The 25992-nt window shown below is 36.6% G+C and overlaps 1 protein-coding gene across 1 annotated transcript in view; it reads right to left on the bottom strand.

The window, feature by feature from the left end:
- Nucleotides 1-9658: 9658 nt before the first annotated feature.
- Nucleotides 9659-25992, bottom strand: part of MYPN (myopalladin) — a 46987-nt gene continuing 30653 nt past the window's right edge. The window contains exons 12-19 of the mRNA XM_005153676.2: nt 19250-19471; nt 18651-18800; nt 17653-17732; nt 17029-17155; nt 15328-15535; nt 14478-14643; nt 12037-12170; nt 9659-9867 (exon numbers count right to left, since the gene is read on the bottom strand). Of these exons, the coding sequence (XP_005153733.2) occupies nt 9698-9867; nt 12037-12170; nt 14478-14643; nt 15328-15535; nt 17029-17155; nt 17653-17732; nt 18651-18800; nt 19250-19471 (1257 nt within the window). The 3' untranslated portion in view covers nt 9659-9697. The remainder of the gene's footprint in view (nt 9868-12036; nt 12171-14477; nt 14644-15327; nt 15536-17028; nt 17156-17652; nt 17733-18650; nt 18801-19249; nt 19472-25992) is intronic.

Here is a 25992-nt window from a genome sequence, read left to right as displayed (position 1 = left end):
AGTTTTTGGTGGATTTTTTTTTTTTTTTACTGTGGTAAATCATGACAGTATTTTCTACAAATCATGGGCTGGATTGGCCCATTGTGTAACGGAATGGAATAACATCAGAAATTAACTTCATTACTTTTTTTTTGATTTTCCCATCAGCTTTAAAGTTATTCATTGGTTTGTTTTCACATAAAAGGCTCCCATGGGAAAAGTTTGATAATGTATTGGGGTTCTAGTCCTCAGAGAACTAACCTTAAACTTTGTAAGTTTGACATATGTGTTCCAAGTTTGTGTAGATTTGCTTTAATCCAATTAATGGTGTTTCTTGTATGCTCAAAAAAGAGCTATTTGCAAGTCATAGAAAGGATGTTTTTGTAAAAGCCCATGTTATTATATACCCTAAATGAGAATGCTCATGTGAAAATAACCTAAACCTCTAGATTTTTGCAGACTTTAAATGTTTGGATTTTGTTTTCTAATTTTATGTTATTTAGTAATGGTAACAGAGTTTGTAAATCATAAATAAAGTGTTTTCTATGCTATGTCCTCATCAACTGCCTGAAATACCTGCTCTAAGGAATTACTAGTGGTTTTCCTAACACAAATGTTTTACTACTTCTGTCACAGTCCTTGTAGTTTATTAAAGGATTGACTAGGTAGTGCAGAAGGATCAACTAGGAAATGATGCTTGCTTCCCAATTAAGTGTCTTTTATGTACCCTCTGATAAACAGTCTTTAAAGATAAAAGTTTGGTAAAATGTTATAGAGCATTCTTGCAAAGCAGTTGAGTACATTTCAGCACTGGTGATGTCCTGAATAGCCTTTTGTTTGTTTGCTTCTTTCACTTGTAGAGTATAGAGGGATCTGGGTAGAAAAGGCAGAAGAGGAAAGGGGGCTGGGAAGATCAAAAACTGAATTAGATGCAAGGTAGCTGGAGAAGCAGATGTGTTTGCAGCATGATGTAGAGTCTGCAAAAGTTCAGCTGCCACTGGCTGGTTTGATGGTGGCAAACCATGAGGCTGAAAGGTATTTTTGCAGGTGTTGCTGTGGGGAGTTCCCAGAAACAAGCCCTTGCTAGTGTTAGCCATGAGAGAGAAGGAGAAAAAGAGCTGCTGTCCCAGAACAGCTGTCCGTTGGGTTTCCAGCAGGGAAGCCTGGCAGGTTCCCTGCTGGCTGCTGCCATGTCTCATGTTTTTAGAATTCTTTCAAATGACAAACGAATAACTTTTGATATGAGTTACTTTCAACAACTAAACAGCTAGCAAAAAAACAAAAGCATTTATAGGAACAAAGCCCTGTTTGGGGGGAGAGGGACTCTGCTGAAGGAACAGTTGCATGCAAAGATCTGACTTTCCTGTCTGTCTTCTCTCAGAACCCTTATTGACGTTTTGTGCTTGGTCACTGTATTGCAGACTTGTGCTTTTCCTGAGGAGGGAGTTCTGCTGTTCCTGGAGTGAAAGCTGCTGGGACAGCATTTAGGCTAGATTAAACACATATAGAAGAGGCACTATATGTTCTGAGCGACTCTCTCCTTTAAACACTGGCATTCAGGAATGTTTTTAACATATACTTTAGCCTCTCTAAAGGTAATGGATAGTGCTGATTATTTAAGTGTGTGCTTTTTTCTTCTTAGGAATTACACTAGATCTTTACCAGCTGACAGAAAGTAGATTTAACCTTCTGGGAGTATGAAGTTAGGTTACTCACTGATTTCTTTGCTTAAGTTTATATATATGGAGAATAAAATTGATTGCTGTCCATCATGTAGCCAATTTGATACTGTTTGAATTTTCCTCATCACTAAAGGGCGGGTTTATATCTGTAATAATGATTAATGCAATCCTTAAATAGTTTGATGATGTGCCATATTACAGTAGCTTATTAGCTGTAAACATTATTAGCTGCGAGACAATCTCACCTGCACTGCTAGCATAGTATTGGCTTTTCTGTCCTGAAGCGGGAATATGATGCAAATAAATTGTGCAATTATATGACATGGATGATTTAGCTTAGTCAGATAGCCTTCTAAACCTTAGGTGGGAAGGATAATACGATACAAAGCTATAAATACCAGAATAGTGTGCAAGAATGATGCTGGTGCATTTCTGCACTACTAGCATATAATTTGATTCTATGGGACATGACAATGCAGTTTATATGTAATTTACGTAGAAGTACTTAATATAAACTTCTTTTCAGATTGTTTCTTCCATGCAGTGTTGTAATTTACTGTCTACTGCATATGATGATAGATATAATTATAAAAATAATGGTTTAGTATGCAGTGAATGGTTAGATAAACGATAGTAAGTTCATGTAAAAAGGAACCAACCAACACAAACCATAAAGTATTTGCAGTCATATTACCAAAAATTATTAAGAATTGAAGCCAAAGTCCTAAGAAGCACTTCATTGCAGTACATAGCTTGTAAACACAAATCAGGTCATTGCATCAATTTCTGGTGTTTAATAATACGGTAAGATTATAATGCCTTTCTCTTAGATTTGGTTGTGCTAATGGAATGTGAATGTTTTATTTATTGATAATAATTAGTAATATTACTAGTGGAAAAATTGTGCTTTTATATAATGCTGTAGTATTTTTTGTTTCTTGGGAGGGTGCAGTGTTGAGCTAGATGTTGGGATTTCCAATTTGCTATAGTACTGAAGGCAGCAGAGTAGTTCTTTGTAGTGTATAGACAGCTGTCTGTATTGATGACTTGTCGAAGCTTTTTGGGGAGTGAATTGGGGTGAGGATGAAGTTTAAACATCAAAAACTCTTTCTGAAGGCAGTCTGAGAAGCAGAAACTATCCACACTGTTTTGGACTTTTAAAACACAGCTGTTCAGGAAATCATAGGTTCATTTTCATAGCTTTCCTTTGCAAATTCCTTAATGACACTTTGTAAATGTAAATTTGACTGTTTAACTTGGGTTTGATTATTGCGCTCAAATATGTTCCCCACTGGCTGTTTGATGCTTGTCAGATAAGGGCTGTGACTGTTTGTCTGTACTGGACTTTACTGTGTTTGAAGCCCCCTCCCCTTAAATAATTATTGCTGCCAGTGACCCTTCAAATGAAGAAAAAGCTTAGATGCTCAGAGCTGGGTGTGTTCTTAGTGACAGAGTTTGTCTGCTTGTGACTTTTGTCCCACTGAACAGCAGTGCAAACCCGAAATACTTGTATTTGTAGTATCAGTACATTGTAATTCTAAACCCACATTATTGTAAAAATAGTGGGGATGTGAAGTGCTTGCTTTATTAAATATTTGTTGCATACTGCACACATACATGTTTTACTATTGAAATCCAGTGTGAAATTCTAATGGGCTATTTGTGGGAAATTAACCTTTATTCTTCTAAAAGGTTCAGACTGCAGGGGTTTCTATTTGAAGCAGCTGTGGATACTCTGCTTCTGTGATTCTTTGAATTATATCACCCTATTCTGACAATGTGACCAGAGTTATTTTTGAACTTGAAACTGGAGTGGCATTTTTAACTGCAGTGACTTTTCAGTGGCTGAGAGCAGAACTAGGGTAGCACATTCCTTAAATGTATTTTAGTAATGAAAAGACAGTGGTTTCATCCCAAGTATTGAAGTCATCAGTGAGTATGTATTAGCAGCATATCTTACAACTTCAATTCATTCCAATTTCAGGCTTCTGTTTTCCATTTCACCATTTATAAGGTATTTAGGGCACAGACCATCTTGTACTATACTCACATACAGGGCAAAGCTCAGTTTTGGACTGGAATTGTTAAGTAGTGCTGTAGTACAAATTCTGAAAAGTAAAAATGTTGCTAACCCTGGTTATACTCTTGTAAAGTCAATGACATTGCAACTGCTTCATGTAGGCAAGCATGAGTATTATTAGATTTTTTTAATGAAGTTTTCTATACCTTCTTAAGTAGAACTTCTCTGGTGAAATCTCTGAGGAACTCCTGTAGTGTGATGTGATTCACTAGGCACAAAGAATAATACGATTTTCAGTCAAATTTTTGATTTTCCAAAATAAGCTTTTTCTTTAAGATAGGCAATCTTACACTTAGGCTAGGTTTCCAGATACCTGAGCTAAGCGACATGGATGCAATTTGCTGTAATTTAGGAGTGAAATTTATCAAGGTTTGCTTTTTTTTTTTTTTAATTCAGTAAGAATTTACAGAACAGCATCTGTTTGCTCTAATTATGTTCAGCTGTTCTGTCTCTACAGAATATCCAGGTAAAAACAAATGTACAGAGAATGAAGACATGTTTATTCATTGAAGAAGCAGTCCAGTGTTTCCTCTACACAGGTATCTTGTAAGAAATATTGATTTCACCTGGACACTTAAAAACATGCCTTATATTTGTAACTTTAACTACATATCAAGAAAACATGGATTTAAGAAAACCCATGTGTAATATTTAAATATATTTTCTACCAGAGAGTACATTTTAATATTGTCTACTGTTTTTTTTCCTGGTTTGTACTTCAGTTTTCATTTGTACAGAAACTAGCATACAAAATATATCTTACACAGAGTTTGTGTAAAATATCTGGATATGTAACTCAAAGGAGTAAGTAGTTAATTTTTTAAGGGCTTCCTGCCATTTTTTCCAAGATTTCAGAATGTCTTCAATATTTTTCCATTTCTTTACAAAGCTGTGTTTCCTGCTGCTAATGGATTGTGTGATTCTAAAAGATGGTCAGTTTCTGAACAGAATTTCCCACTGGTGTAAGTGGAGAACTCCCCTTAAATTCACAGAACATACAGCCCATGATTTCTTTGTATTATGTAATAAGTAGTTCTTTATAGTGGACTTGAAGTATAAAGGCGTTACTAAAAGCAGCTTGTGTTGCTTAGAGGAAATCATAAAATGTGTAGTAGCTGTTTTAACCCCTGGAGGTATAGCTGAGGTTATCAGAAAAAGAAATCATAATTTAAAACCAAAGTGAATTGATATAAAGAATTGATCAAAACCCCAACAACTACATTTCATAACTACCTTCTGGAAGCATGGCTTTTGTATAACTTGTCAGTATTTTATTTTTTTCTGTTAAATATTGTAAGACCTGTTTACATTAATCAGCTGTCACAGAAAAGTTCTGAGGATACCTCTGATCTTATTGCACACTGTCAAAATTATTTGAGCACGTGAAGAACACAGTCTTGTATGCAACTCTGAAGCATTTATTGAAGTCTAGGTGAGACAAAGAGAAATACATTACTGAACAGGCAAGTGTTTGGTTTTTTTCCTTTCATATGCACTTAAAATATACTTTAAAACTGACATTAACATTTTCCTTCCCAGTGAGAATGAAGTTGGACCAAAAAAAAAAAAAGCCACTTTAGTAAAGAAGAAAATATAAAATAGAATTTTAAGGCTCAAAGTGAACATCTTTGTATTGTAAATAGTAAAGTAATTTAAATGAATCACTTACCAAATATTTTACAGTTAAAATGTAGGTCTTGCTAATAAAGGCGTATGAAGGCATTTTCCAGAAATGCTTTTAAACCTGGTAGCATTAAGAACACAGTTCTTAAAGGAATTCGTATTCCAGATCTGTTGCTTTGAAGTAACTCTGATTACTGTAAACAGTTGGGATTGGCAATTGTTTACGTAGTAAGATAAAAACTGGAGACTTGGCTTTTCATATTTGAAGTGTGTGCTCTCATCTTCTCAGGTTAGTACCTGTGAGGCATTCAGAATGTATGCTCTACCTTTCATATGGAAGCAAAGGAACTCAATCCTGCTATTTTAAGGCAAGAAGTCCAACATCAGTGCAAACTGCTATGTGGTGCTGCTGAGCACTGGGTCTGCACCAAGCTGGACCAGAATTTTAAAGCAAAGATAATACTTCTGCTTTCTAGAACTAAAATGCAAAAGTAATTTCTGCTCTTCTTTGAAATATACTGTGTCTTTCTATGTAAAACCAGGACTAGAAGGAAACAGGAAACTAAGGCCACTGATCCAGAAAACACTGAGAGGTTACAAACCTGAGCATTTCTGTATCTTACTGATAGAACGTTATGCTCCACATTGTGGTGATTTAATGGACTTTTGGAAGAATATAGCTAACACTGACTTCAGTGGAAGTTCTAACATTAATTTTTCTTGTTGCAGTAGCAAACCCTGAATAAGAGAATGAAATACCATGCAAGTGTGAAGTCAAATCAGTTATTCAGTTAAACAAAAACAATGAATAGCCAAGTTGCTCAGGAAGGGAGCACAGTTAAAAGTCTCAAGTGATAAGACCGTGCCATCCTCCACAGGACATGATCTCAGAAAGCATAGCATGTTTTGTGACAGCTCAGTGTTGTCTCTGCTGCTTACACAAGCCTTTTTCCCATGGCTTTTTTGTCAGTTAGCAGCATCACCATAATTTTTTTTTGTCCTTTTCTAGCAAGTTGTCTTTTAATGAGGACATCAATACTACTAATTAACAGTATTTACGCCCATCCACATCAGCTTCCTTTACATACTCCTTTTACGGGCTCAGTATACGCAGAGGAGAAATGTCCTGTAGCAGTTACATGCAAAATGACTACAGAACATTTGGAGTCAGCCTTTAATTTTGTTTGCATCAGTCATGCTGAAAGTAATTGAGACTACTGACTTCTGTATTATGTAGGGAGGTGTGATGGGTAAAGTTTTGATCCTTTGCTAGTAAATACTGTCAAGGAGATAATGTTACAGTTCAGCTGACAAATTTTGGTGATCTGCTCTCTGCAGCCTACCTCTCAGGGAAACTTCTGGGGCCTCTTCCTGAATGACCAAGGATTAATCCTTGTTACACAGGTGTTTTTGAAAAACCTTTCAACACTGGACTTTGTCCTCCAGCTTCCAAAGAACTGAATATATATTTTAAAAAAGCACTGTACCACTTCATCCTCATCTTGTCAGTTCAGGTTATAATGATGTAAGTTTGGGAACATTCCACCGAAATCACAGAGAAAAGGTTGAAGAGATGTGGTTTACATATTTTCTCTATGCACTTTATCTTTTAATTTGTACTGAGTTTTTGGGGGTGTTGCTTGGTGTTGTAAAATTGGAGAACCACTACTACTGTCACTAATATTAAAACATATGATTCCAGCACTGGTAACCAGTTATTTGCTAATAATATTTATTTTTTCTAAACTATGTAAAGAACTCTGATTAAAGTGATCACTCCTGTAGCTAGAATTGCCTCACAGGATATATCCCAGTTAAAAAGGAAAAGATTGTACTTACTTGAATTCTTAGTTTCTACTCAGTCAGTAGGTAATTTAATCCACACAGGGTATTCAGAGAGGCAGTGGAAAGTAAAATAAATTAGAAAGTACAGAGTGATTTAGGTCTGAAGGAATCTCTGGAGGTCATCTTGTCCAACCTCTCACTCAAAGCCAGGCAAGGGAGCCACAAGGGAGTTCTAAGCAGACGATCCTTTGACGAAGCCTGTGCTAGGTATAAAGCCTGATGGCTGACACACAGCCTGGAATACATTGGATCAAAATCTACTTTTCAGTTCTGGCATGAAATAAGGGGAAGACCAGGGCTGTACCTGGGAGCAGAATTTGATCTTCTACTTTCTACTTCCCAATAGCACTGGATTACACAAGCAAAACTCAATGACTTACCTTGGATTATTTTCACAGGAGTAGTTACTAATATGGGACAGTTTAAATTTTGGGTTGTCCAACTCTGACTCAGTCTAGGTTTGGTTTTGGAATCCCTAAGTCATCCTAAAAACAACTGAAGGTAGAGGAGCAGTAGGTTCTTTAGCCTAGAAAATTAGACCCACAATGTGTCTTAAATTTGGCACCATGTAACTGAAGTCACTTGAATCAATGCAGAACTTTTAATTGCTGTTAGTTTTATTTTGTTTGCCAGGGAGGAGGTATAACACAGGCAACAGTGGGTGTTTCTGCTTTCCTGCTGAAATAGCTGCACATTATTTTATCTCCCAGGATAAGAATGGATTTGAGTTTCCTGGTCTGTTTGGTCTGGGGTAACTTGTCTGTGATTTGTAACAAAAGCATGAATGTTATAATGGCGGTTTTGTTTTATGGTCTTCACTCAGGTAGGAAGTGGAGCAATATGAGAAATTAACTTCCTCCAACCCCTTAGGGAACCAACAGTTGGAACCCACATAAGCTGTATTTGTAGAAAACCCAGTGAAGGACTATCTCTTTCTCAGTCTCTGCCTATATCCGGTATCCTTTTGCTCTAAAAAGAACTCATTATTTTCTTTGCATATATAATTTTTTAAAGTTACATTTTTAATTTGAAAAAATCCAGATAAGGTCTAAAATGAAACTACCTGTTAATTTTTCTTGTACTCTCTGTGACTTTGATCAGGACTTCATTGCGTTCTCTAGCCATGGTGAAAGAAGTAACTAAGAACTGCTTGAAAACAATGTCCAAGAAGAGGGATAGCAGTAATTTAAAGGTGCAGGAAATAATCTTAGTCACAGATTCTAAGTCCTGGGAGGTATTAATGCAAGTGTGTATAAGCTAAATATGTTTCTATCAATCATTAAGTGTTGTCACTTAACACCTTCTGTTGCACTTTCAATAAATTGCCTTATTTATTACTACAATCAGTTATAATAGGGTTTTTAGCCCTTTGCACATAACTGTTGCTTAACTTCATAACTTTTGTATATTAACAGAATTTTCTCTTTATAGAAGGCACCACATTTGTGATAATTTTCTTAATGATGGTGAAGATTTAAATTCCACCAGGTCATAATTCACTTTTGGTTAGTTAAAAAATGAGCTAGGTGGCAGATACATTATTTTTTTAGTCATGTTAAAAATCAGGAAAAAAGGTATTTTTAAAATGATATTAAATGGTATTTAAAATCCACAAAGCTACAAACTTGGTATCATCTGTGTTTGAAGTCAGAAAATCATTAACATTTCAAAGAAAAAATATGAAGCACATCTGGAAAACAGTTTCAGCTATGGGCTCCTGAGAACATGCTTCAGACAACAGGAATTTTGGTTTCCTATGTTAGCATCCTATGCATGTGCCCGGTCCCTTAATTTATGAATCCTTACACCGTGAGTACAGTTCATGGAATACACACACACACACACAAATATAAATATATAGAGTATACAGCTGCACCTACATTAAACACCATATTTATCTAGTCTTGAGTTCAAAAATTCAAAGATTATTGGTATAATAATATATAAAAATGAGTTACATCTTTTCCCTGTAACTTGTGCTTTGTGATTATCTGGCATGTTTTTTAGCATTACATTCAAAGTCTTGTTGTTTACACTCATTCAGGATTATTGTTGTTGTAATTGTCAATGTTTTCACTGGCAATACTCCAGCTAATCATCAGTCTTTAACATGGCTTGCTACAGTATAGTAGCTTTAATTCAAGCAGTAAAAGTGGTATTGGCTTTTAGGTGCTGAAAACTGTTTACTATGTAATTCTTAGCAAACTACACAGTACTGAATTTATTGCACGACACTCCATACCACAATTATCCTGCAGTAAAATAATATGTAAAAGTCTTGTATGATCTGTTACTTGCAACATTTGCTGCAGCAGTACGCTTAATTACAAATAAGTTGCTTGTAAACGTTGAGCATCATGACTTGTACATCTTTTTTGGTTTGGGTTTTTTTTTTCTGTTTAGGTTTGTTACCCCTTCCCTTCCCACCCCTCCCCACCCCCCATCCCCATTCTAGTATCTCTGCAGGTGTAACTGGAACAATTGTTTTTCAGAGTTCTTCACTCTCCACCACCTTTTGGGTTGGTGATGAAAACAGCATAGGGCTTTCAGTAGTTGGGAAGGAAGAAAAAATGTCAAGTCCTTGACCTGTAAGGCTTGCATACCGGCTGCCACCAGGTCGAAGCTTTATTGGTTGTGGAATTTGACGATGCCACTGAGCTGAAGCAACAGAAACAGAATAGGCTGTGTAAACCTCTCATTAAGTTAGCAATGAAACAACAGAAATCAGTGCACACAACTAAAAGCTGATTTCAACATCCTTGGACAGAGCACAGCATTGTGACTCCCTGTTTTAAGCTTTGTTTCTTCAAATATTATCATTCATGTAGTTTATATGTTGAGTAGTTTTCTTGAAGTCCACAGATGGAATTTCATCCGTTTCAGTTCAGTGATAATCATTACATGGATTTTACTAAGTCCAAAATTCAATCATTTCATCTTTGGAACCTTCTCCAAAGCTCCTGCAATCATAACTAAAACCATACTATAGCATGAAGAGAGATGAACATGGCTTTGATTTTTGGTTTTGTGCTACTCTGTCCTTCAGGGGACTTCTTGATTTTTTTTGGTGTTTTTTTTTTGTGGGGTTTTTTTTTGGTGGTATTTAATTTCAAAGTAGTAATATAGGGATTTTATTTAAAGAAGTGATCACAATTTTTATTTCCTTCCACTACTTATGACTAGTAACAAGTTTCCCAGATATTTTTAAAGATATTGAGAGAAATGTAATTCAAACACATTCAGCAATTTAAAAATTACATTCAGCATGTTCCCATATGAACAAAGACTGTTATAATTTTGTATGAATATCTAGCTACTATATAATATGTAATAGTTATAATTCTTAAAACACTTCAGAAGGGGAGATTGATATTATCAGTGCTCCTGTTTATCCATTCAAAACCTCCATGTCTGCACACAAATGGGTCAAACGTATCTGTGAGCAATTGAAATGAAGGGGTAGTTCAGGCTAAAAACTCCAAGAATAATTGGTGTTCTTGGGACCCACAGTCTGCTTCTGAAGCATTGATAGGAAATGTCTTTCCTTGCTGAATTTTAACCCTGTCTGTCTGGAAATACTTGAAAAAGAGCCTCCTTTTTTCTTGCAGCCCCCAGTTTGTTTCTGTGTAAACAATACACTCATTATTTACTGTACTTTCTCTTTGCACATGGAATTGCAAATATCAGACCACTCTTTAGATCCCCCAACCCCATCCATTCTAAAATAGCACAAAGAAAAATTATTTCTGTAACTACTTTTGGTGTATAAGGCTTGTAGAGCCATTAGAAAATATGGTTGGAAACAGGAAGCATTTCATACTTGCCATCTTTTTCCTGTTTCTACCTTGAATTCTTCGTATAAAAATTGAGTTTATATCTTGCAATATTTAGGTATCTAAGGAATTATTTTTCATTTTATGTGACCTTTTCTGGATCAGACTCTGACTAGCCCTCTCTTGAACATTACATTACTATTGTCTGTATCACCACAAGGTGGCAGAAAACTGACAGAGATGCTCTGTTGAGTTGTGATTATCTCTGATAATTGAGGTATGATTGTTTTTTTTTTTAAATAAGAAATCTAAGGTTGAAAAGATGTTTTGTTTGGTTTTGATTTTTTTTTCTGCTTTGAGGTTATAGTTATAATCCAAAAGTCTGGGGAATAGGTTTTATGTTTTATTATGTTGTTTAAGCGATCAAAGTATTCTATTGGTCTATATAAATTGTCTGAACTATTATATTTTGCATAGATACAGAGTAATCAAGTAATGTGCTGTAGTTCTTGAACTGGGCTGTGGCCTTCTGAGTCCTAAACAAACATTAGATGCGAACTAGCCTCCATTAATTAGGCATAGTTTGCATCATGCATGCCCCATAGAAGAAGGTGTCTACTGTCTTATGTGCAATTTATTGTTCCACCTCAGGTCAGAGCTGTAGCACAGGCATGTGCCAAAGGGAACAGAGCTAAGGTGCAACTTGAACACATTTATTATATTTTTAAGTGTCTAGGGAATTTGGAAGGTGGAAAATGGGAGTAGAAAATATTGTGTAAAATGCTTCTTCTGTTGGTGTTGGTTTTGGTTTGTTTGGGTTTTTTTACTTTTACTTTTCTTTTTACCTGCCTTCAAACTGATGCAGGAGAGCTAATTTGGCCATTTAGCTGTACCGTTATGCATCCTGATAACCATATTAATCTGTGATCATTGTGTGACACTAATTTCAAATCCGTGTCAAAACCAGCAATTTACAGACTAAGAACTAGATGAGAAGTGGAACCAGTCAAAGAAAATAAATTCTGATTTGCTTGATTTACTAGCCAATACCTACCGTATATGTCAAGTCTAGCAGTACAAGAGACAATACCAGCTTCATTTTTTGCAGACAAGGTATACCAGCCAGCATCTGTTTTCTTGGCAGGTTGAATGAGGAGGCAGACATAGCCTGTTGTATCTTGATGCATGCTGGGAAAGTAGTTGTTTTGGAATTAGTATTTCTCAAGAACATAGCAACTTTGAGATTTTACAATACATACATTAAACGTATATATAGATAGGTGACAGCTTCTATTCTCAGGTAGCATTCCGAGACATTTTTAGTCAGTAGATTTGTTTTCAGTATGGCCTCAGCTAATGACAAGAGTAGTTGAAATTTATTCTTCCTCCTCCCAGTTGTGCAAAGCCGTCTTGTGACAGTGTGAGCTAAATTACTCTGTGTGTTTTAATATTGGAATTTCTTATTGAACTGAATGAACTAAACCCATGCAAGGCTGCTGTGAAGTCATCTTGTATTTTTTCCTAGTTCAGAAACTAGAAGAATAATATAACAAAATACCAAGCACATTTCTAGAAAGTTGTGATATTCTTCACAACAATAACCGGAGCCACTCATAAACTTTCTTATGACACCCTTTTCCATGAGAAAATGACTGAGTGGCAGAATCCTAGATTTGTTTGGCCAACACTCTAAAAGAAACCTGCTTCATTATTCCCTCCTCTTCTTTTGCTCTTAAGTGATCTCAGACTTCCTGGCTGCAATTTCTGGGAAAAATTATTTGGTGGTATATCAGAGAACTGAGGCTCCTCTGCTCTATAGGCTGTGGATGGTTCTTATTATTAACCCAAGTGGTTCCCTCATTATTAGGGAAGAGCTGGGAGATGAGTACATTAAAATACTTAAAATGGCAGGAAGTTCTGAGATTTGAGGTTTTCTTTTCTTATGAACTAGAATGAAAAAGCAAACCAAGAATTTCAGGCTAAGAGGGCATTTTCTGCTTCCAGTAGCCCTAATGAAAAAGGGAACATTCACCATTTGCTCTCTACACTACATAATTTGCCTTATGCTGGGGGTGTACTAGTATAGAAGCTTATGGAGGTCCACACCATGATACAAAAAAGGGCTCTCAGCTTTAGGCAGGAAAATAATAGTGAGCCAAGTTAGGGACAAACAAGGACAATGCCGTCTATCATTCACATGAACCTGTGCAAAAGCACTCGAAGCCTTTGGGGGCAGGCAGCCTGGTCATAACTGGCCAAAATAGCAGAGTTGTTACAAACCTGATGTTAGCTCCTGGCTTTGTGAGGTGTGGGAGATTTCCCTTAGATATTTCTCTGCTAAGCTGAAGCAAAACCTCCTTTTCTAATATATATATTCTAATAAATATAAGATATATTTAATTTCTTTTTGTGAAAGAACTGGAAATTAGGCTTTTTAGGACAGTTATTCATTTTACATTAACTACAGTGTTTCCAATGTGTATAATCGTAATTCCTGTGAAAGTACCAGTATTTGAAATATATCCTTGAGTAATATGCTTAGAGGCAGAGGAACAGGCTACAGGCTGTAGAAGATCAGAGTCAGGTGAACTTTTTGGAGAGGGGCAGTAGTCTCTGCATGGGGACAGGGAGACCACTGAAAGATTTTCAAGTAAGCTTGAAACACACCTTGTGATAGGTGTGCATTCATAACAAGTGCTACTGTGGAGCTGGATTTCTTTACAGAAAGCCTGCAAGATATGCATGTAAAAATAGAGTACTACTTGAAGCTGATCTCAGAGATTCAGTGACTCAAAATCCAATCATTAGCTGAAGCCAAGTGAAATAAAATATTAAAAATAAGAGTTATGTTGAAGTAGAAATCTTTAAAAAAGAAATGAAAGCAATTTATTTCTCATTAATTACAGACAGAAACATTATTTGATCAGCTTTTCTTTTGCAAAACCTAAAAAATAGTGATGCATTTGAATGCAAGATCTGATCCCAAACATTGTTGTATTTTGTCAGCAGGGATCTAAGTCTTTGCCTGTGTTTGTGACTAAACTTTGTTATCAGCCTCTGTATCTGATATGCTAAACTCTCTATTTTTCCATTCTCTGGGGCATTCACAACGATGTTCTAACTGCTTTGAGTTTGAATTCATTCATAGAACTAAACTGATGAAAAAATAATTGAGAGAAAGAATAAGTTGCTAAAATGCCTTAAAATACTCTATCATAGTATCTTTAATAAGAAGCTGCATATGCTGTATCAGGCCAGTGGCCTGAAAAGTCTATCACCACTCTCCAGATCCATGGCAAATTATGCTCCATGCCTTTGTTCTCAATCAAGGAAGTAGCTATTGTTCACCTCACAGTGATGCCAGCTTTTAAAACTTTTTGTGGGTGAAAGAAGTTGCTTTAAGAACACCACCACCTGTACTTATAACACAGGTCTTCAAGGAAACAATTAGTCCAGACACAAGAAACTCCAAGCATGGGTATGATGGTGCAGTACCTCATCCTCTCTCTGTTTGATGGGATGGTCTCATTATCCTTCTTCCAGTAAAATATGGGGGGTGGCATTCCCACAACTCTGCACTCTAATCTGACAGGGTACCCTTCAGGAATACCACAGTTCTGAAGCTTCTCCAAAAACATGGGGGCTTTTTTCACTTCCTTTGCTGGAAAAGTAAAAAGAATTATTGAAAAACAGATATTTTATTGTTTGTTTCAGTTGGAAGAACATGACCAAAAATTATTCTCATGATATCAAAATAGGTTGTGAATTTTTAATGGGATATTGGAAGGAAAATGAAATACCGTGACATAGCCTCTGTAAGGTAACATAAAGAAAATAATAAACAGAACTGATGTTCATAAAGAATGTATGCATATCTAATGGATCTAAATGTACTACCATTGCAGGAAACTAATGTCAGATATATGAATTTCAATATCTCACATCTTGTAAGGCTTTGCTAAAGAATAGTATTCAGATTTGTATTTTTCTATTTAAAAACATTTTTAAACTAATAAAATCGGGACTGAAATCTAGCAGACCTCAACATGTATTATGAATTCGAGCCCTGTGCACTTTCTGGGGAGAATTTTGTTGTCTTGCCAAGGGAAGAGCTAAAGTGATGATGAGACAGAATTACAACCATCTGTTAATAACAGGAGTGCATCTATTGACTGAGCACCAGGTCTGTTTCTTTCTATCGATGAGTTTTATAGCTTTTGAACTCCTAATCTCAGTGGATTAACTATTTATTTATACTTCTCTGTAGGGAAACTAAGCAAGGTACATTTGAAGAAATACGTACAAATAACTTCATCATTGTGACTAGTTTTTCAGTTATTCTTACCTACAACAGTAAGCTCCAGACTAAATGAATTTTGTCCTGTTTTATTAGTGGCAAGGCAAGTATAAGTTCCAGCATCATTTTGTGAGAGAGGATCAATAAGAAGAGAGTGGACTCCAGTCTCTCTGACCAGCATCTTATGAGTGCCATCTGGTAGCACAGGTTTGCCGTTCAGAAGCCACGTCAGATCTGGAGTTGGTAATCCACTAACCTAATGGACAATGAAACAAACAAAGACAAATGTTAAAATGACAGACAGATTTTAGTAAAACAATAGGTAAGCCTTTTTTTTTTCTGAATGATGTCAAAGTCTAGAACAGGGTTTTGTTTGGTTGGGGTTTTTTTTATTTCTCAGCTTTTGTTTTCTGCTGATTAGTTCCAAAAGGAAGAAATCCAGAAAATAAACAAGCAAAAAATATGTGAAATGCCTACCTTTTTCTTAGTTGGAAAGGAAGATACTTGGTTATATACCAGAGTCACAAAACACTCCTGGTAATCTGCTAGTTTTCTGGATTTTTTTGTAATGCTGAATACAAAACCCCTGGACCTAAAACACTTCAGAGTTTAATAGAGATGAAGTGTTTTACACAAATTACTTTGTTTCATAAATTTGATGAAGAATGATATAGTTCTTTGTAGCTGCTAAGCTTACATGCTTTAAACCATTGTAGATTAAATATCTCTTAGAATGTTTATTAGGCTGTATTATAGTCTTAAAGATCTTTCCAATAGATAGAAGTACTTACTCATGTCTAAAATACTGCTTACCAAACAATATTCTACAAACCAGAGAAAGAGGGAAGTGGAACTTGCCTGAACGAACACTGCTGTCTTCTAGGTTTGTGCAATACCAGACATGCTTTAAAGGCTTCATTCATTCTGCAATCCTCGCAGAGCTAAGAATAACAAAATTCTTTGGCATGCTCCCTAGTAAGCTTTTAATTATAAATTAGTAGTAATGAATCCTGTTCATCTTCAAGTCATTAACTTGTGCTTCAGAGCTTCTACCCTCTTCAGGGTAAGAGGCATTCTGGAGTGTGGAAGAGGTCAGTCAGTGTCAGCACTACCACCTTTGCTGCACTACTGGGACATAGAAGTACTACTAAAATACATTGGAGCAGATGATTTTCTTAAAGCTTTCAACAACAGGATATTTCCTGCATGTACTCTAGCCTCTGACAACTCTCTTGTGTCAGGATTTGAATCTGTAAATGGAGATGTTTCTGCATCTGTGTATGCCAGGGAAGCATAAAATTAACTGGCCTCTGTTCCCTCTTTTCAGGGAGTATTAACCTTCAGTAATTCAGTCCAATACAATGGAAACATTTGTTTGAACAGAATGCAACATGCTGAATCCTCTCTTTCTCATGGTTTTATGCTATTCTGTGTTATGTTCAAGAATCTGATAATGGAGCAGAGTTCAGACTGGTAAAGGACACAGTGTACCTGTCTCGTAATTTGAACAATCTGGTAGGTAAGACTTCTGTTTCTGGGGTTGTGTTTTCTATGTTCTTCATTCCATATAGCATGTGTTGAAAAGAAATGCCATGAATCAGCTCAGATACAGTGGCAATAAGAAATAATTTTTTTAAATGTAGCATTAAAACTTTAACAGGAGGTGTTCACTCATGCATTAAAAAATGTGAAAACACCTAGAAATCTATGTACACAGACAGAGAAAGTAGAAATGAGCAGAGGATATACCTTACAATCCAACCTACAAAGTCGACCTTCATGTGCTACCATGTCACCTGGAGCTTGTAGAAAATATGGCCTGAAAAAGCGTTCTTGAACTGCCTCTTTGTCTCCTTCTGGTGCCCGAGATCGTGTTCTGCAACACAAAAATTGCATGTATGTGTTTGGAAGGCAAAGTTTTTTTCTAATGCTTAAAAAAGGAAGAAATTGTCAGAAAGGATGAACAGATAGAGGTAAATAAAAGGGTAGAAAGAAATGGACTGATTGAAATCTAATACTTGCATATTTTCCATTTAGAAAGATTACCAGATTAACTAAATCATGTAGTATCATTGGATTCCCAGGCTATCCTTCACTTCTTTTTGCCTTCTTTTGGCTGAATTTCATCTTGCTAATCCATCTGTTGCCTTTACTGCAACAGGTAAATAGAACAATACTTTACACTTAAACTTCCCTGTATTTGAAGATGACCTTTGAAAATACTACATTCTGCAAGTGACCTTTTGGGTCACTGTTGCTTCCATTTTATCATTGAGAACTGAAGTAAGAGTGCAGTGGAGTGCAGTAGTTAGTTATTTTGAACACCTTCAGTGAGAAGCATAAAGAGGATCTGAAGCATTTGTCTTTTTTTACCTGTGAGGCTGAGCTGTTGATATTCGGCCCCGAACAGGTATACTCTGAACCATCAGGTGGCCTGAACAACTGATTCTCCCCTACAGATTACAATGGAAACAGAATTAATAGTTGGTTAATAGCTCATTTTGTGTAACGTATAAATATTTATCAATCATTTTCAATGCAATAGGATTTATTTTATAAAGTAGCTGAATTATAGTATAAATACTACTTTTTCAAAGCAAATGCTATTATCATGTGGTGGAGTGCAAGTGAGGCAGGGGTTTCTTTGCGTGTCTAGAGCAGCGTGTTTCTCAGCCTTTTCAAGGCTATAGCAACATATTTAGCAGTGGTGCTATGTAAGCCAGCCTGAGCAGTGTCTGTCCCTCCTTGTCCATTCCTGCCACTGTTTCTCCACAGGGACTAGCATACATGTTCGTGCAGTCACACAGAAACTGGAAAGTAGTTGGGCTGAAATATAATTCAACAAAAAAGGAAAAATTCAAACTGGAACAAGTTGCCTGATTTACTTAAGTGTACTGGTAAATAAACAACTAAGTTAACACATAGGGTGAAGGAGAATGGTATTAGGATATGAGACTATTTGCAGATCCACATTTTTGCATCCCAGGAATAGAATAGTGTTTAGTAACACTTCCAAATTTGGCGTAATTCTTTGTTTCCTCTTGCTCTATTCTTTCTGCATGATATATGTCTGTCTTCTCACCACATCTCTAAAGGTAACTCTCAGCAGCAGGAATGGTGGGGTCAGAAGATAGGACAGGAGTTACTGATGTGAAAAAATGTATTTAATGATTGTGACTGGGATGTGTAAGAATAGGGCAGTAGTTTCATCATTCTTCATTACATGGTTTCCTCTCTTAACCTCTGAAGCAATTTGATTTTTGATAGTCACAATTCAGTGTCAGACTAGGTGGCTCAATCTCTGTTCCTTTTAACATATATTATAAAAAGATGAAACAAGAATTTTTATAGTGGAAATTCAAACACCTTACTTGTGGGTTTGCAGCCATAATTGTATAGTTGCCATCATCATCATTAGTGGAAGCTTCAATATGTAAAGAACATGTTCCGTCTTCTTCTCTGTTCATTTTGAAATGCGTGTTTTTCTTTGAAATCTGCTTGCCATCCTTGAACCAGTATACCTGTAGTGATCAGACAACCCCCAGCGACTTAACACTTGCTACCTGTAGTCAGGAACTTGTGAGACAGTCCGTACATTACATCAAGGCCTGATACATGCTCAGAAGAGTATATTTTTATTTTAGAAAGTAATTAGTTTCTAAAATAAATAATATATTATTTGTTTTAGAGCTCTTTCCAGAGAGCCATATTCTTAGGAATGAGGCTTTCCAGAGGGATGTATAAAAAATAGCATTTTTACTCCTTTACCGCTAACAGTAAGAGTGACAGAGCACTGGAACAGGTTGCCCACGGGGGTTGTGGAATCTCCTACACTGGAGATATTCAAGGCCCGCCTGGACAAGTTCCTGTGTGATGTACTCTAGGTTACCCTGCTCTTGCAGGGGGGTTGGACTAGATGATCTTTCGAGGTCCCTTCCAACCCTTGGGATTCTGTGATTCTGTGACCTACCTTGGGAACAGGTATTCCAACTATTTTGCAAGTGAATGTAATTGGAGATCCTTCCATTACCCGAAAGTGCTTAAGTCTCTTATCAAATATTGGTGCTATGTATTTGCCTGTAGGGATTTCCTCGTGTTGGACTTCATCATCTGATTCATCCACAGGGGTACGTTCAAGGCGAAATTCAATTTCATTCATCAGCCTCTGCTCAAAGCTTGAAATCCTATATTCCTGTACAGTGAGAGAGGCATGGTTCTGAACAAGACAAGTTGTGTTCTGTAGTATTTGCAGTTTGCCCTTTTAGACTAATTTTAAAATCAGTGAAAACAAAAAAGCCTATATAAACTAGGACATACTAAAACAGTTTGGATTTCATCTGCTGACACAGATTCTCGTAACCTCTTAAATTTGCTGAATGTAACTAATGAAACTGAGTTTTTTCAAAGGCAGCTAAAAAATCAATCATGCAATTGCTCCACCTCCCTATGAAAAAAATACACTCTTGCACAGTGTTGATCAAAAAGGATTATTAAGATATACCACATTTTTGAGGATTTAATGTTCAAATATTAGTCATCTGCTAATTATAGAAATGAAAACTGCTATATATCTCAATTCAGAATTAAATAAGAAAAACTATACCTACAAAAAGAGAAAGCTAGGAAGAAAATGAAATATTTTTGGGTAATTTACCCTCAGGTTAAAACGTGACCAGATTTCTAGCTGATTTAACTGAGAAAGCAGAACGCACTGCATTTAAATCCTTAGAAGATTAAACAGATGATGCAAGAAACTCAGTCTATTCATACCATAAATGAGCATTTCCAGGTAGTTTGATGTGATTATGACTCTCCTCCTAACCCCATGAAGTCAGTTAGACACCTTTCTACTTAGCTGTTTTGCATGAGGATGACTTTTATCTAGACCAAGAGGCATTTGGCCAAATGTCTCTTGCTGTGACATGTGAAGCTTCAGAACAACAGCCGCCTTCAGGTTTTCACACCAAACAAATGTTTATCCTGGGAATGGTGGAGCACTACAGATACACCTGAATGGACCTCTCTGGTAGCAGGTGCTGCCTAGGTACACTAACATAGACAGCTGCAAAAATGTCTTGCTTAAATGATAATAAACTGTCTTACAGGGAAGCTTGTATTATGATACGTAGGCCTGTAGCAGTAACCAAATCAGTTTGCTCGTACCTGTATTTATGCAGTTTGCAAGTCCAGAGCTTGCATTCCTGCTTCTATTGGAGGACACTGACATCTCTGTGAGCAGGCTTGTTTTATTCTGCTGTGGCGAGCTTGGATCTTCAGAATCTCACTTTAATCTTTCAGATACTACTATTACAATGGGTTTTGTTGCTTTATTATAGGAAGGAAATGATCTGTGGCTTGAAAGATAAATACTTGAGCAATTCTGAAAGTCCAATTCTCATAATTCTAATTTTTTAAATAAAATTTTACAAACTGGTTAATAGTATATAAGGATGTAGCCTATCCTTAGATATATTCCATTTGTTGAAAAAAAAAGAACAAATTTCAGAAAAAAAATCATCTGAAATGTTATAAAAAGAGAATCAGCAATGATTCCTAATCACTGGGACTTACATCCCTGATCGTTTACTGCTGATTATTCTCTTGACCAGTAGTTTTGAAATAGTAAGGAGCAAAAATGGAGAGGCAGCATAAAATTATCACTGCCAAAATCTTCTGATTTCTTCAGGAGATCAAGGAAACAGAAGTAGCAAAAGGTTGAGAGGTTACAAGGCAGCTTTGAGAAGAAAGGGATCTGTAAGACTTGGGGGTGAGAAGAGAAAAACATAGCAGCCACAAAGTAAAAAAGGTAGAAATTGCATGGTGAAATAAATATCCTGGTAATACCTGATATTGGTACTGTAATTAAAGATGTTGAATATTGGTCTCTTAATCTAAAATGTTTATGGAGGTGTGTTGCTGTAAGGTCAGCTCTAGCAAGGTCTAGCTGTGGTGAGAAAATGCAGACAACTGAGTAGGAAGGAAAGGACTTTGATGAATGAACTCCCGTTACTGGAACCTGCGTCCTCCTTTCGCTCCTGCAGTGTCTGATGCTGCAGGGGCTGTCCCTTCTACACAGCTTTGGAGCAGTGCTGTTAATTACAGGGTAACAGGAATGTTTACAGGGAGCTTAGATCGCTCAGTCTCTCCTTCAAGATACCTTTCTTACCCTTAATGCTGTACCTCCACTCTGACAGGCACGGTCTGCTCTCTGATGCTTTCGTCAAATTACCACTGCAAATACAGCTTTGCCAAGCAGTTTTTGAGCTCGCAGGCCTGTAGAAGTGTGCAATGCATGTGCCAAAGGGTGGGAGCTAGCCACTAGGTGGTACCATCCACTTTGTTAGCTGGCTTTGTTTGCTCTATAGGCTGGCCAACAGCTAGCTGGTAGTTCGCAAACAGCCTTATAAAGTTTCATCTTGTTGAGCTTTTTTCTTTCACACAGCATGTCTCAACAAATCACTTTAATAGATCAAATTCTAATCTCAGTTAAGCCAGTGTAAAACTTGAGATTCTTGGATATCTGATCAACCAAAGCTATTATTTTTCAGTTTAGATGGTGAGAGCCAGTTTTAGTCTTCCAAAGGAAAGTTAAGCAATCAGTTTTCTACATTTGATACTGAGAAAAAGGCCTGTGTATTTTTAGGAGGGAAGAATCAAGTAAAATGAGTTCTAAGAAGCAGCCATGTAATCAAATATTTGGAGTTTTGGTTTCCTTCTACTTTGAGAGCTTTCAATAGTTTCCTTCGTGTTGTTTTAAGTAGTTAGCAGCAGAGAGCTGAATCTGTGGCAAAGAAATGACCTACTGAGAAAGGATTACTTTGGGTGTTTGTATTTTCCAGTAGGACCTGAAGCTACTGTATATGTAATTCTTTTAAGAATTAAATTGTTTTCAGGAATTTCACGTGCCTTTGGAAATGTGGAGACTAATTAGGATTAATTAAGGTAGGGCTTATCTATTTCTCTCCTTCCCTTTCCATCATCTAACAATTTGGCACATGAATAAAGGTCAGAGCAACATCGCAAGTATGGTACTGAAAGTCTCATTTCTGCCTGTTTAAACATGTTACTGTTTATTGTGTAATGAACCTCTCAAAAATTATGTAATTTCTGAACATTGGTTGTATGACAACATCATTATAAGTACAGTTTTGCATACATGTTTCCCATTTATCATATTTGAACACTTTTGAGCACTGTTACTGCCTTTGCAGAGATAAGCCATTTTTCAAGTGTTACGTATATTTAGAGGGCAGCAGGGCTGATGGATGCAGTAGGTGAAGTAACTTACAAATTGGTTTTCTCCAAAGCTAGTAGCAGTAAGTCTGTGAAGAATTTTTACTTGGAGAGGACAACTCTGAACTCAGATTAGAATAAAATGAGTAAGGATGAAAAGTGTTAAGACTTCTCATAGTCAGATATTAATCTGGAAGCAGTAGTCTTAGAAGGCTAAAAAATGGAAGGGGGCTTTTGCAAGAGCCAATAACTTTTAGATTTAAAGTACAACACAATAAAGAAAAAAGGAAAAAAGAAATAGGGGGCCTACATCTGCTCTCTCATATGAAACTGTTCAATTTGCATAATCTGTAAATCAGCAGACTATTTACTGCCCAGTGAACCTTACCAACAATTAACATCATTTTTTATGGCAGTATGTAAATCTATCACTGGACTATCTTAGTTGTATACAGTCTTGAACTTTATTGAGTTATATGCATGTTTCATTAGACCTACAAAATGTGTATGTGATGACTTTTTTCAGAATTATGTAACTAATCTCTAGATCAAGATTTTCTTTAGTTCAGTTTTGTGGTGACTGTGTCAAAAGCAGATTTTGGAAATGAAAATTGCTAATGACAAGAATAGTGTTTGAAATTAAAAAGGCAGTATTGTACTTTAAATGCATTCTCAATTGCATGTGGAAGATGAGGGAATCATTGCTTTGTCCATGAAGTGAGCATGATATGGTGCTCTCTAGCAGAGGGAAGTAATGGGGCTAAGAAGGCATTAGCATTACACTTTGAAGGTATCCTGTTACTGAGTAAGGTGTTGACTCCAGAACAAAATGCTACAGAGTGGAGTTAAAAGGCAATGAAATACTTCAAGCTAATGGGAGAGTCCAGTATTGTTTATAGTTGAGTTTAGTCAGCAGGTTTTCATAATTTTTTTTTTGCAGATTCACTGCTGTCCTAAAGAAGTTGTGGTATATAATATTAATAGTGTAAGGTTGTTGTAGTCATAATGGCCTACAGATGAAACCAAACAATGCTGATAAAGATAATTAATATATTTTATTTCCTCTACTCCATAGGTAGCATGAGGTGTCCCCGCCTATGGCAGGGGGGTTGGAAATTGATGATCCAACCCTAACTATTCTATGATACAGGTGTAAGTTCTCTAACCAAGTAACATAAATTAAACTTTAGAGCAATTATTTTCAAGCTGCAATTCACCTACTGTTTCTTGCCTCTGTTTTGGATCTGAAAAAGTGTTATGTGAGCAGTGTATAACTTTTTTCCTGACTGATGTGCTGAAGATACTAATTTCTTACAAATGTCACTTCATTAAGAAATATGGGCAGTTCTTCCTTTTCATGCATCTGCTTGCAGAAGAAAATATGATAGTGGAGGAAATGCATTTCATGGGGCCACTTTGAAGTTAATCATGGACAGGTTTTCTCTCACATTTTTTGAGTGCATGTGACTCTGAAAGTAGGTACATGCGCAGAAAAAGGTATAAAATAAAAATTGCAATTTGTCAAAACAAATGCATATTGCTGCACTACCAACACTGGGCAGTCAATTCTGGTGACTGCTTCTCTGCCAATGGAAGACACAAGAGTCACTGTGTTTCCACACAAAAACCACAGGCCCTGCTAGGAGCCATGCAGTCTGACTGCATGTTGGAATTGGCTATTTTAAGGAGTTATGATCAAAATTACATTTTAAATTAGAAAATATTGAAGCTAGGGTTCCCACAGCCCCAAAGTATTGCCTGTGTGTTGTGCTCATACTTAAGTGTTTGTCTTTCTAACTTCATTGTTTAGTGTGCATATATACACTTTATGAATTACAAGACTGAGTTAACATTGCTTTGAAAATGTTAATACCAGCACACACAGACTGAAGGTGTTATACCAAATTTCTTATAAAGAACAGGAATCTCCGAAATAAGTGGAAATACACCATTGTATAAAGAATATAACATTGGATGTTTTTCCTTGTTTTGTAGTTTATCTTCTAGGATTAGTAAGAACAGAAAATAGTTGTTAATACAGCTTTCTGAAGAACAGTCTTTATCACATAAGCTATAAACCTATTTCTGAATGTGATTACATAAGTGGAGTAGGGCAAAGTGTTTGTGGTTCAGACAAATATTTCGTAAAGTGTCACACAAAGAACAAGTAAATGTGATCTCTGGGTACAGTTTTAAAACTAGGCTGCAGTTCAGCATTCTGAGGAGACTAATGGAAAGAGTACAAAGGTTCAAGCTCTGTTGCTGGGTCAAAAATGTAGGCTTTTGGTAAGTTTCCTGGAACACAAAATTTTCACAGAAAGGAATTCACACACTTGTTTAATATAGTAGCCAGATATTTAAAATTGTTCTGTCCACCAGCTAGAAAACTGTAAAATTCATGCTTCTATCTGGAGGTGTAAATGTTCTGTACAAACTAGAATATATATATGTATAATAGTTTATGTATAATTATATCTACATATGCTGAATAGACTGTAACTTTTGAAAATTGGATAGTTCACATACAAGCATTAGTGAAAAGCAGTGGTGGTTGCATTAATATTATCAGGGTGTAGCTGGAAGGTCAAAAGACTTAAAACCAGCCAGAGAAACGCAAAGAAACGCACTGGTAAATATGTCTCAAGCAGTTGTGTACTACTTTTCTCTAGCCATTAGTATCACCTTGTAAGTGGGCTATGCAACATTATTGCCACAGAGACATGTAGCCTATTCAGCATGATTTGCAGTGTAGCTGAATCTGTTTAGCTGCCAGCTTTAGTTGCTATCAGCAGTATTCCCCTGCTTTCCTCCCGGCTCATATTCCCTGCTCATACTCATATGCTCCACATGTCCCTCCTGCATTACTGGTGATCATCCGATCCCACAGTGACGTGTTCTGCAGGAGTGAGGTAGAAGAAAGTTAACTCAAAAATGGGGGGGGGGGGGGGGGGGGGGAGAAGAGGAGTGGGGTGAGTCAAACAAGTTCTACTGGAAATGTGGAAATTTGGGGCACGTGGAGAAGTGAAATGCTTCTCTTCTGGCGAGCCTTTGCAGTGCCTTGGCAGTATTGTTGTAGGGTGCTGCTGGATGGTTATAATTTGTCCAGTATGGCAAACAAAATCTCTCAATGCAAGTCATTTTGAAGGTGCAGATTCACATCATTTTATCTCTGTGACTGATCTGTTTGACTCCATCACCATAATTTTTTGAGCACCCAACAGCAAGGCACCCTTCAAGGCAAGGCTGCATTTTATGTATGAGAAACTGAGACTTAAGGAACCTATTCAACCTGGTATGGTAACATAGAAAGTCTGTGATAGAGCAGTGAGTTGTATTGCTCTATCACAGAGCTATACAACTAGAAAAAAAAGCTTTTTTTCTCTGTGATTTCGATAAATATAATCTAGCTCCTGGGCCATTCTGCTACCTGTAACCTTTTTTAGCAAAAATGGGAATTGCATAGATTGTAGCAATTCCTGT

This window comes from Melopsittacus undulatus, chromosome 4, assembly GCF_012275295.1.
Source record: "Melopsittacus undulatus isolate bMelUnd1 chromosome 4, bMelUnd1.mat.Z, whole genome shotgun sequence".
NCBI classification, from domain to species: domain Eukaryota; kingdom Metazoa; phylum Chordata; class Aves; order Psittaciformes; family Psittaculidae; genus Melopsittacus; species Melopsittacus undulatus.
This window is presented reverse-complemented; position numbering and strand designations above follow the sequence as displayed.